The sequence below is a fragment of the Narcine bancroftii genome, chromosome 5, assembly GCF_036971445.1.
Source record: "Narcine bancroftii isolate sNarBan1 chromosome 5, sNarBan1.hap1, whole genome shotgun sequence".
NCBI lineage: Eukaryota > Metazoa > Chordata > Chondrichthyes > Torpediniformes > Narcinidae > Narcine > Narcine bancroftii.
This window is the reverse complement of record NC_091473.1, coordinates 30,726,314-30,738,888: the sequence shown is the minus strand read 5'-3', so window position 1 is coordinate 30,738,888 and position 12,575 is coordinate 30,726,314. Positions and strand designations below refer to the sequence as shown.

Genomic DNA, 12,575 nt, shown 5'->3' with positions numbered 1-12,575 from the left:
GTTTGACAAACTTGTTAGGATTCTTTGAGGATATAATGGGTGCGGTGGATAGAGGGGAACAGGTTGATGTTGTATATTTGGATTTCCAGAAAGCGTTTGATAAGGTGCCGCACAAGAGACTTCTCAGTAAGTTACAGGAAAGTGGAGACCGGGAAAGTATATTGGCCTAGATTGAAAATTGGTTGTCTGACAGGAGGCAGAGAGTCGGGATAAGTGGGAGTTTTTCAGATTGGCAGAGAGTGGTAAGTGGGGTGCCGCAGGGGTCAGTGTTAGGCCCACAACTGTTCATCATTTACAATGATGACTTGGAGGAGGGGACAAAATGTGGTGTAGCCAAGTTTGCGGATGACACCAAATTGAGTGGAAGAGCAAATTGTAATGAGGATGTGGAGAGTCTGCAGAGGGATATATTTAAGCTGGATGAGTGGGCAAAGGTCTGGCAGATGGAGTACAATGTTAGTAAGTGTGAGGTTATCTTCTTTGGCAAGAAAAATAAAAGAGCTAAATATTATTTAAAGGGTAAAAAACTACAGCATGCTGTTGTGCAGAGGGACTTGGGAGTGCTTGTGCATGAATCGCAAAAAGTTAGGTTGCAGGTGCAGCAGGTTATTAAGAAGGCAAATGGAATGTTGGCCTTCATCGCTAGAGGAATTGAATTCAGGAGTAGGGAGGTAATGTTGCAACTGTGTAAGGTACTGGTGAGACCGCACCTAGAGTACTGTGTCCAGTTCTGGTCTCCATATTTGAGGAAGGATATACTGGCTTTGGAGACGGTCCAGAGGAGGTTTACTAGGTTGATCCCTGGGATGAAGGGGTTGACTTATAATGAAAGATTAAATCGTCTAGGATTGTATTCGCTCGAGTTCAGAAGAATGAGAGGAGATCTTATAGAAACATATAGGATTATGAAGGATATGGATAGGATAGATGTAGAAAGGGTTTTTGAGCTGGCCAGGGAAACTAAAACGAGAGGACACAGTCTCAAGATTCGGGGGAGTAAATTTAGGACAGAGATGAGGAAAAATAGTTTTTCCCAGAGAGTAGTGAATGTTTGTAATTCTCTAACCAGGGAAGTGGTTGAGGCTGGCTCATTAAACATATTTAAAATTTGGTTAGATAAATTTTTACATGATAGAGGAATTAGGGGATATGGTGAAAAGGCAGGTAGGTGGAGTTAGGTCATAAATTAGATCAGCCATGATCGTATTGAATGGCGGAGCAGGCTTGATGGGCCATTTTTGGCCTACTCCTGTTCCGACTTCCTATGTTCCTAGGAAAATTAAGTCCACAGCACAGTGGGCTAATAGGATGAAGGTCTAATAATAATGCTGCATGATCAGAAATCAGAATATTGAAATAATCTCCTTGAACTGTCTTTAATCACATGACAATGCATCACTGCTGATTTTGTTTGAAGTTTCTTCCAAAAGTTATGAGAAAGTGCTTCAGGCCTGTCTGCTCAGCTAACCAACAGATGACTTTCTTGTGTACACAGGTGTTTCTCTGAGTAAACAGCATCACTTCAGTTTTATAGCTGTTGAGACAGCTTCAACCAAAGGATGGATTAGTAGACATTTTGACTTGAAAAATGGTTTCTGTATGTGTCTATATGTCCCTGCCCACCCACAAAGCCTTTTCTAAGCAATATATATTTTATAACTAAATATTAATAATAACATAATTCTGTCACATGGGCTCGGGGAGGGCAATAGAATAGTGGCTGTCCGAGGGAGGGGGCAGGGGGTGCAAATGCCCTCATTCACCCCTGGCTACTTTGGCTCAGTGCCGAGTTACTAGAGTCCAGCGCATCCCTCCATCTCTTCCCGTTTTCCCCCTCCCCGAACCTCATTCTCCCTCTCTCCCCACCCACTGCTTCTCCCCCTCCCTCCTTCTGCAGTCCTCAGTACCCCCCTACCCCCCACATTTTCTGCTCCCCCTCCTCCCTGTTCAACACTAAACCCTGGGTGGATGGTTCCATGAGGTATTATTCTAAGAACTGTCTCAACTACTCGCTATTCATTCCTAACATGGCATCTGTTATCAGTATAAAAGATAAGCCAGGTTTCTGGATCTAGGCTCAGTGGCATATCTCTTCAGCTTTATTCAATTACATTGAAGGTACAGCAAAGATGGGGGTATTCAGTCCAAATGCTTGGCAGCGAAGTTTCTGCTCAAATCAATTCTCTTCCCACTTTCTTCATTTCATTTTAACAGCATCACCTTCCTTCCTCATTTCTTTTCCATTAACATGTTTTCCTAATTGATTCAACTAAACCAAGTTCTTCATTTTCATGACTGGAAAGGTGTGTGAACTAAAAGGTTTTAATGTTGCATTGCTATTTGGGGGGGAGGGGGGGTGCAAGTAGTTGGTCTTGTCTAGGGTGCAAAATAGACTTGCATGGCCCTGCGTGCACCAGTTTTCAGGGACTACCAACACATATGCTCCATGTTCCGGTTTTACAGAATTGCCAACAAGCACATATACTCCCATATTCTGGTTTTCCAGAACTGATTTTATACTCAATCACCAGTTCCTATGGTGTTCATTCTATAATTTATCCATGGATTCAGTCTGGAGTATATTTTATGAAAGATTAAAAAATCCCAGAGTCCAAAGGGTTAATAATACACAATTCAATTCGATTTAATTCAATGACTGAACTTGCAATACAGGATTTTGGGAGCCTGTTCAGTGTGTGAATGGCATGCCCTGACCAATGTTGCAATATTATAACTAGAGCCTCAAAATAGTCTTCACCCAGGAGAGAACACTGACATTAGTTTGCATGAATTTCCAGTGAGTTTGAAGGATTTTGTGGAGACAGTGTCAGTGATATTTTTTCCAGTTCCTTGAGATGTCTACTAAAAGTAGTCCATTTGTTAAAAAGAACAGAGGACAGCAGTCATTATAATTGTACAACCTCAATTATAAACATGAGATTTCTCAGATGCAGAAATTTCTTTATTCAGGAAAAAAAAACTGTCGTGGTAAGATTCCTCCAATTTAAATTATATTTATCATTGTTATAACCTTACTTTGAGTGGCATAATCAGACTCAGGAATTCAAATCATACATATGTGAATTACACCCTTTCCCTAGTCTACATAAGCAATGAACAAAGGCTGTTAAGATTAGAATGCTTCAGAAAGAATAATACATCTACTCCTTCAGTGAAGTTTGGGGTGCGGTGGTAATTTTTTTTAACATTTTCACAGATTGACTATAAATCAAAAGAGAAATTCCACAAAGGAAAACTACATAGCTTTGGCAGCAACATTTATCGGATTCTATCATCTCATACCAGATTCAATTATTGACATGCAAAACATTTCTTAAAATTCTTAATCTTTGTTAAAATAGTTAAACTACAAAAATGTATGCAGTAGTTCTAAATAAATTCCATATACATGTAGCCAATTTAATGCGTCATGGATGTATTTTATGCTATATTTGTGAGGAACCGTTAGGAATCACAGCCCAAATTCTGCACTAGACCGGTGGATGCTTTGGCACACATGGTTTGGAATTGTCTTTTCAAAAAGAACAACTTCATCCAAGTCATGACTACAAAACCCATATGGGTGGCAGTAGTATTCCTGCTTTGCTATTTCAGCTAGTATTCCTGACTGGGCACGATGCCAACAAGGATAGACTGCCCCTCGTTGTCACTTCTATGGTGTGGCGCTTGCACCAACTGCTGTTATTCTAGGCTTCAGGAAATATTCTAACCACTGGATTGGCTCCAGTGCTGTGCTGTAATGAGTTGCAGATTTGAGCAGTTTGGTGTGCCCATACAGGGACAATGCTTATGGTGTGTGCAGCACAGTAGTTGAAATGCTGCCTCCACAAGACTGAAGGAAAAGGACCTTGGCTCACATCCACTAAACTGAAGGAAAGGACTTTGGCTCACAACACAAAAGCTTCAGACTTTGAAGAAAGGTAAGTATTCATCTCCCACTATGATCCTCTTTCAGCAAGCTTTCAGAACACTACACTACTTGACCTTAGTAGGAAATTCTCTAAATCACAGAATAATTAGTTCATATCATTATTAGGATAGGAAGGGTAGTTTTTAATAACCTGCAGATTTCTATTCAGTAAAGGAGAATTAAGGAATGGCAAAAATTATAATGTGTCTATTTCTTGCCTGCTGATATCATATACGAAATAATAAGCAATATTTGCAAAGATCATGTCATAACGTTTTCATTGTTCTTCATATGCATCTTTATGATACTAAGACAATTTTCACCCAGTAAGTAAATAACATAAATGGAGGATACTTTTAACGGAGAGCAGTTGATTTTTTTTTTCTGACAGTTTTCATGTACACTGAACTAAAACATTGTTTCGTTCCATATCCTGCTACAGGGCTTAATTTGGTAGCTTTTTAATACAAATGTAAAAACCTCAGAGCACATAGTTTTTGCATTACCTCATGCCTACATGCAATATGTTGACTTCAGTTGTTTAAACTGAACATGAAGAAGTTCATTGTGGAACCATGTGGACATGACATCTTCAGCACAGCTGCACATCACATAAACCACAGTAGGTGGCAGAAGTCTTCCCATGATTCCAAACAGAACAGAATATCATTTCCACAATTTTAATCCCCCTGCTTGTGGCAATGTTACAAAATAAAACTATATTTTTCCATGGTATTAGTGGACTATCAGCAAGGGTCCAGCGCTGTGGTTCCTAATTACCTTCTTCTTCACTCTTGATCCTGTGGCTCTCATAATTAGTTACCTGGGGCTGCAATCCAATTTGAAGTGATGACAAGAAAGTGATCCATGAAAAGTAATAAGTTAAATCCAATTTCAGTCTGCCTCTAATTAAATGCACATGGAACTAATGACTCAACCCTACCATTTCAGAGATAATGTTAATTAGCTAGGTGGGAGTCTCTTTTGCAGTATTCTATCTGTTAACCAAGTAATGGGGGAAGGGAATTTCATAATTACAAGTGACACTTTTTGGAAAATTGTCAGCAATTTACACATATATGATTAGTCAAATGTACCTAGTTTGTCTTTTGTATCTCTTTAAAAATATTGTGCACTGTATACCAATTTGAAGAATTGATGTATATTCCAGGCTCTATTTTACATGCAAATGTGAGGAGCTAATAATATTTTGCCCAATATCTGCCTTATAAAACCCACAAACATAGAATTTAAATTCATTTCTGTAAGACCAGTGAAAAGGAAAACTTTGTCTGATGGCTCAGCTTAAAGCAAAAATTAGCAACACCCAACAACCTGGTGGGCCCAAACTGGATCAACACTCAAACCATCTTACAACAATTGGCTCAATTCATACTTCAGAATCAATTCCCCTACATCTTGCAGCAATTATCATCTTTGCTAGTTTAAGGTCTGTAAGGTTCTCGCAACATAACGCTAAAGCAATTTCTATATACCAGGCAAGTTTCGTCGCACAGAATGAAGTTCTGGTCTACTATCTCAACCACTTATAAGATTTCCTCTCTCTCTCTTATACACACACACACACACACACACACACACACACACAAAATACAGAATAAAGGAATATAATCATGCACTTGCTGTCATGTTTGAGATGGAGGAGGTGTCTAACTGTCATTTTATTTGTCAATCAAGATAATGGCAAAAATGACTTAATTGCTCACATGCAAGTCGCGTTATTTTTCTTGGTGAGTAGGTGAAGTCGGACAACTTGAGCTCATAATCGTCAAATGAGTTACTTAGGCTGATCGTGAACAGCTTCAATATTAATCCTTCACTTGTTGTGAACTCTGAAACTGGAATCCTCCAAATTTCAAATAACCTGAAAATCCTTCCTTCAATCACTATCAGGAAAGATGTGCAAAGATCATTTATTTTTAAACAACGACATCTAAAGGTAATCTTCAAAGAAAGTGAACTGAAGAGTTTGTTCGCTGGGACTTTAAGGAGATCCCAGCAGAATTGCTGTTCAACACTAAATTATCGACTCTTGTTCAGTTCAACAATTGGGGTGGTGTTGTGGTCGGAAATGAGTAAGACTACTATTGGTCACTGGACTTTTTGGGTAATTAAATCACAATGTTAGCCAATTCCGTGACTCATACACAAAGCTCTGCCAGGGCATTCAACCATCCACTGGATGAGATACTACTCTGAGACACTGTTTTCTCTCTTACCATTTCGAAGAAGAGCATGGGAATTAGCCCTGGTGTTCTGGCCAATATTTATCTATCAACCAACATCACAGAAACAGTCATAAGAAAATGATCACATTGCTATTTCTGGAAGCTGCTGTGCATAAAGTGGCAGCTGCATTTCCCAAAGTAACCACCCTTTCAAGTATTTCTTTGGTTGTAAAGTACTTTGCTGTAAGGGGCATGAAAGGGCTCTATGCAAACAGAAGTCTATTTTGGTTTCTTTTGGAGCTTAGAGAGGTTCATTATGTTGATTATAAATGTACAACAAAAATCTCACAACAATTATCTTTTTTTTAATACTTTTAGTTTAAAATTGTCCTTACTCGTGTAAATCTTTCACCACCATGTACATTTTGCAATCCTAGGTCAAGGCAACTATACTTAACTCTGTTGAAGGACATTCATAAAACTTGTAGATTTTATTTTGCCTTTGAAAAAAAAGCAACGTTCATCACTAAATAATTAGTATAATGTCAATGAAAATAATACAGATAGGAGATAATTCATGAAATTGTGTATAACATATACATGTTAAAGGTCCACCAAGATGCTATCCCAATGAACGAACAGTTCACTTAATTGGAATGACTTTATAAAATATTAATAATGATAATTAGTTTGATCATCATCAAGCTGTCATTGAAATCAACTACTGACTAAAAAAAAACTACCAACTGATGGGTACTGTTGTTCTCTGTATTAAAATTTCTCTTTAGGTTATAAAAGTTTGATCCTTTTTAAGTATTTTGATCCCCACCAAGTAGTTATTTTAATTTTTCTTGGGAATTTTCAAAAACATTAGTACAACAAAGCAGCTCTTCAGTATCTGGTGTCGAACCTATTAAGCAAGGCAGATCAATAATGTCATGACTATGTTGTCACTCCATTAAATTATTAAGTCATATATGGAGCTCGCCTCAAAATGAGCCATGTTCTATCAATGCACACATGACAGGTGTGCGCTGCTTAACATCCGTTCGAGCAACGTCCGATGGGATATCGGTCTGTGGTCCCATAATTATTCAGTTACTGCGAGCAAGTCCGCAGAAATTTAGAAAAAAAGCTATTGCTAGCTATAGGAAATTGTATTCTGTATACCTAAACTAATCTGTCCACCCCACTCTCTCGCCACAGCCCCATGTTGGTCCCCACACTGATCCCATTGCCCTGCTCTCTCCCCACAGCCTGTATCAGTCCCCAAACTGATCCCCACTACCCTGCTCTCACCCCACAGCCCCGTGTCAGTCTCCACACTGATCCCACTGCCTTGTTTTCTCCCCACAATACTGTTGGTTCCCACATTGATCCCACTGCCCCGCTCTGTGCCCACAGCATCATGTCAGTCCCCATACTGATCCCTACTTACAAATAAAGAGTTTATAGATACACTGCAGTATCCCATATAGCTTTGCAAAGTATATATGGTGTTCGCACAACTTCCACATCACATAACACCCAATTTCATAAAATATATCGTGGACATTAAACGGCACATACCTGTATATCTCAGCTATATAAAAGAATACACTTACCTGTAGGGTAGGTTGCTTCTCATTTCCTTTGGGAGACTTCAACCCACTAGCTTGTTGCTGAAGTAGAAGCTGCCGTGCAACTTGAAGAGCCTACAGAGAAAAAAAATACCATTCACCTTTTAACCAGAAATACACCAAATGGAACAGTTTACTATTCCATACTACAAAGAAACAGAAAATGATAATCCATACCATTTGTTTTGCCTTTAAAAGCTACAATACTCTTAAAACATTTACATGGATAAATTAATTTCCATTGATGGCAATGCCACACATAATTCTGCAGCATTAAATTCAGCAAGTCTCTTTAAAGCTAGTGTGCTTTTATTGAACATAAATGTGCATCAACAAAAAAATAATTTTGCATTCCAATGTCTCTTTTTTCCACTAAAATTGCAGACTATATTGATGGATGGTTGTCATTTGATATGAAAATTTCAAAGGGAACAGTGCATTATGAAGAGCTGGCTAGCCTGCTTCAGAACAACCAAACCAAAGAATCCCTCATGGCTGTGAGTGGAAAAAAAATAAAATGTTTTACAAACCAAAAGAAAAAAAATGCAGAAACTATCCTCATGCAATGAAAAGTTGTATGTAAAGAAACCTTTTGGCCAATATATTCAATATTTGAGCTCACAAATACAATCCACTCTGGAGTAATCTGAACTGAATTAAAAAAAATATGACATAATATCAAAATCATACCTAAGATTGTTGGCATCAAAAGAATTGTAGATTGCATTAAACCAAAGACTTGCTGCTGAAAAGTAAAATCTGTCACAGTTGTTTTATGCCCAAGTTACTCCCTTTCCCTTCTGATAAATAATCAAACTGAGACTGTCCAGAATAAACAAAACCAATAAGCTGGGAAAGTTGATGGTCATCAGAACTATGAAGATACCAACACAAAGCAACTCATAGTTCCCACAGTGACTTAATTCCACACCTACATCAGTATAACATCTGAGTAAATAAATTCAGTCACTCTTTCCATTCCCCTCCCCCAAGTGATTACTCCTACTAGAAAACAGTTCCGACCAGTTCCAAACATCAGATCACTTTTAAAGCACAAAAGACAACTTTAATGCAGTTCAATTTTATTTTGCAAACATATAGTGTGTATGTGTTTACAGACTGCATTATCGATTAAACTAATTGTTATTTGATTCTGCTCATCAAGAATTTTTGTGATGCACTCATGCCCTGTATTCATACACAACACAAATTGCCAAAATATAAATTAATTCTTTGCAATATTTTCCTTACCCTCAGCATGACCTAATTTACCAATTAAACCCAATTTAAGGTTAAATCACAACATTTGCATCTTTCAACAAATCCCTTCTTCAGCTCATCAGGCATTGTTTCATGTGACAGATTTAATTCTGGATATGACACAAACAATTACAGAGAAAGTGGGGAAGTTTACCGAGCTTAGTGCCTCTAAATTTCCGTCGGCTTGCAGTTGTTCTTTGGCTGTTGCTGTAGAGCGGGGGTTGAAGAATGGTGTAAAGATGTTGAATAAACAGGAAGTGCTGTGCAGCTGAAGCACACTGAAATGAAAATATACTAGAAGGCTGCCCTTTATGGCCAGCAAAAAAAGGCCCGTTTCCACAGTAGCAATGCCCACATAAGTAAATGTGAAATAAACAAAAATTACAATACCCATCTTGACTTTGAGTGATATTGTTCCCTTCTGTCAGGTATGTGCCTCAATACAAACATCTTTCAGCATTGAAAACTAGAGCTGCTTTGCAACACTCCAAGGCAAGACAGCTTGTAAAAAGGATGACCTGCTGCACAAACGTTTACAATAAAACTAGAACAAAATTCCTTTAGAAATCTTATTTCTGTTGTGGCAACTGCCTGCTGGCTCACAAGGACTGATTTGTTATTTTGCACAGACTCTGCCTGTCTGTCATTCTGGGTGCTAATGCTCCAGTAAAATAACTCATTGGGAGCTGTCATGGGGATGTTTACACAAGACTGTTCCTTTCTTCATACAAGGAATTTTTTTTCTGGAACTCATCTTCTTTTGATCTCACATTCAAAGCAACACCAACGTGATAGACATACAAGTCTTAAAGCAAATCCAGACACCAGAGATAAACTACCAGAGGCTGACAGACAGCAGCAACTAAAGCTCACAAATGTGGGTAACAGCATGTTGTCTGAGTATGTATTATGACAAACCCAAGACGTATATTAGGTGGAGTTGATTGTTCATATATTAATGCTCAGAATGGCAGGATCATATGACCTGCTAAGAAAAGCACAGGGATTGTAAGTCACAGTAACAATATCACAATATTATAAAGTTTTACCATTTTTAAGCTGATAATCTGCATATACAGGAGTCTGGATATATTAGCGGTTGCAGTACACAGATGCAAAAATGTAAATGTTAAATCTGAAACACATAGGTACAGATATAATTTCACCCCTCGGAATAAAGGAAATGAAACAACCAGTCCCAGCAGGGGAATGATTGAGATCAAAGAAGTGGGACCTGGTGTAGAAGATGTGCTCTTGCTTTTTTTTGTCCTTACCCCTTTTTATTTAAGTACCTGGATTTTTTTTTCCAGTTTTTCTTCAGTTTTTTTTGCAAGAGTCGTTGTTTTTTTTTAAATTTGTATAATTTATATTACTTTATTCTCGATTGCATTTGGCCTGGGGTGGGGGGAATGGACTCTGTATGCTATACTTAAAGTGTTGAAAGTGTATTGTTGTCTGAATCTATATGAGTTTTTTTTAATCAAAAATATTCAAAAAAAAGGGAAGGAATTGAATCAGCAGTTGTCCATTTGGCCCTTCAATCCTGCTAGCCCCATTCAATGGATTGACAACTGTTCTCTTCACTCAGGACCACTTTGATATATCAACGCTATATAGCTCGATTCCATCAATACCACAAAATCCATTGATAAGTCACAGCAACTGGGTGCTCTGGGTCAGAGAATTCCAAAAATCCTGTGCACTCTGGGTGAAGGAACATTTGTCTCATTTCAATTCTGGGTGGCAAACCTTCATGCTGAGATAGGGGCTCCCAATTCAAAGGCATCCCAACCAGGCAAAGTAGCATCTATCCTGTCAACCCCTGCAAGAAGTTTACCCATTTCAATGTGATCACTTTTCATTCTTCTGAATTGAAGAGAGAATAGGATGTTGCATCTCAACTTGTAGGGCAACTTGTAGGGCAAACACTCCATCCCAAGGATCAATCTAATGAACCCTTGCGAATTCTCTGCTACAAGCATGGAATCAATCTATCAAGATTAGAAAGTCACACCTTAACCTAATAGTCCAGTTGCAGCTTATCTAATTGGACTATCTCAAATCCTCCTATCTACCTTTCTAATTGGCTGTTGAACCTAGAGGTCGACTTTACGCTTAGCATGCAAGAGCACAAAGCCCTTCTTAACATCCACATCTTTGACTTCTATTGGATAACTAACTCACTAATCATGACCTACCAAATCAAAATTATTTAAAAAAATGTTATTTATGGCAATTTTTTCACCTGTAATGCTGCCACAAAACTATGAATTTCATAGACAGATGGTCATGACATCTTTTAAAAATCTGATCCTATCTATTCTCTTCAAAAACATCCTGACCCAAGATGTCGATTGACCCTTTCTGCTCATTGATTCTATCTGTCTTACTGGGTTCCTCCAGCAATTTGTGTTTTTTTTTATTGCTTTTGATTCCAGTATCTAGAGCTTTTGTGTTTCTCTATTGTTCTCTTTTTTTTGTCTGTAAGCCAAACTTTAATCCTAATGTTATCCCCAATCACCATTTACTATAATTTGTTGAACAGTCTCATGTTATTGCATGATATTGAAGATTGGCTGAAAGTCCAAATGAATCATAGCCATTGGTTTACTTCATCTCCTCTCATTGGCGCAACCTCAAAATAATCCAGAAAGATTTATCAAATAGAATTTCCCTTCATGTCAATGTTGGCTTCAATCAATGCTCATTATTTTTTATGCAGCTTGTTTGCACTATCTTGATAATACCATTTCTCTACTACTAGCATTGGGCTAATTGGTTCCAGTTTTGCTCTTTATTTTTTCCTTAAATAATGGGATTACTTTTGCTGCTTTCAAACCAGTGGGAGCTACACTAGGATCTCAGAATTTTCAGTTGATAAACTGCATCCAAAATATCCCCACAGATATAATTTCAAAACATTTGTGTGTAAATCATCAGGTTCTAGGATATTGGCTGTTCTTCTGATTAATTTCCATTAGACTTTTTTTTAAAACTGATGCCAATCTCCATCTCCTCATATGTTCTAGAGGGTTTGATCTGCAGCATTTCTGGATGTTTTTTTTTTCTGTATCTGTATTATTTCTTTCACTCTCAATATTACTTTTCCTGTCATAGTCTGCAGAGAACCTGCAAGGAATCCTCACCAACCTCTGCTAATCTTTTCCTTTTTAATTCTTTTACAAGTCTGTTTTGTATTTCTCACAACAATATTCTTGTATTTTTCTTTCCCTTTGGATATCAATTACTGAGATGACTTTTCTGAAATCTGACATTTGTCCAAATCTTGTTTACTACTTTTTATTCCAACATTATAACCTTTACCTTTCATGTAACTCTGCAAATTTTCTTGTTGTCCACAGCTAGACTACTTTTCCTATTGGGTTTTTGTGTGTTCAATGGATATACATTTGTTATTAACTATGATTTAATTATTTTAATGCAAGCTTTGTATATAAACAGTTTATTTATCTTGATACATCTCAATAGTTTGGCAACCATCTGGGAAAGCATGTGTGAAGGCCAAAGGCTTCTTCCCATATCAACTCGTGCTATTATTTAATTTGGAGGACGTGC

The 12,575-nt window shown here is 37.8% G+C and overlaps 1 protein-coding gene across 26 annotated transcripts in view; it reads right to left on the bottom strand.

Annotated features, from left to right (window-relative positions):
* The window catches only part of foxp1b (forkhead box P1b), a 577,308-nt gene that overhangs the window by 207,120 nt on the left and 357,613 nt on the right, over nt 1-12,575 (bottom strand). For 24 of the 26 annotated variants that reach the window (XM_069937059.1, XM_069937058.1, XM_069937046.1 and 21 more), the window contains one exon: nt 7,725-7,814. In XM_069937059.1, the coding sequence (XP_069793160.1) occupies nt 7,725-7,814 (90 nt within the window). Of the gene's footprint in view, nt 1-7,724; nt 7,815-8,429; nt 8,505-9,153; nt 9,234-12,575 lie in introns of those variants that run through there. The other 2 variants (XM_069937065.1, XM_069937064.1) reach the window with 2 other exon arrangements.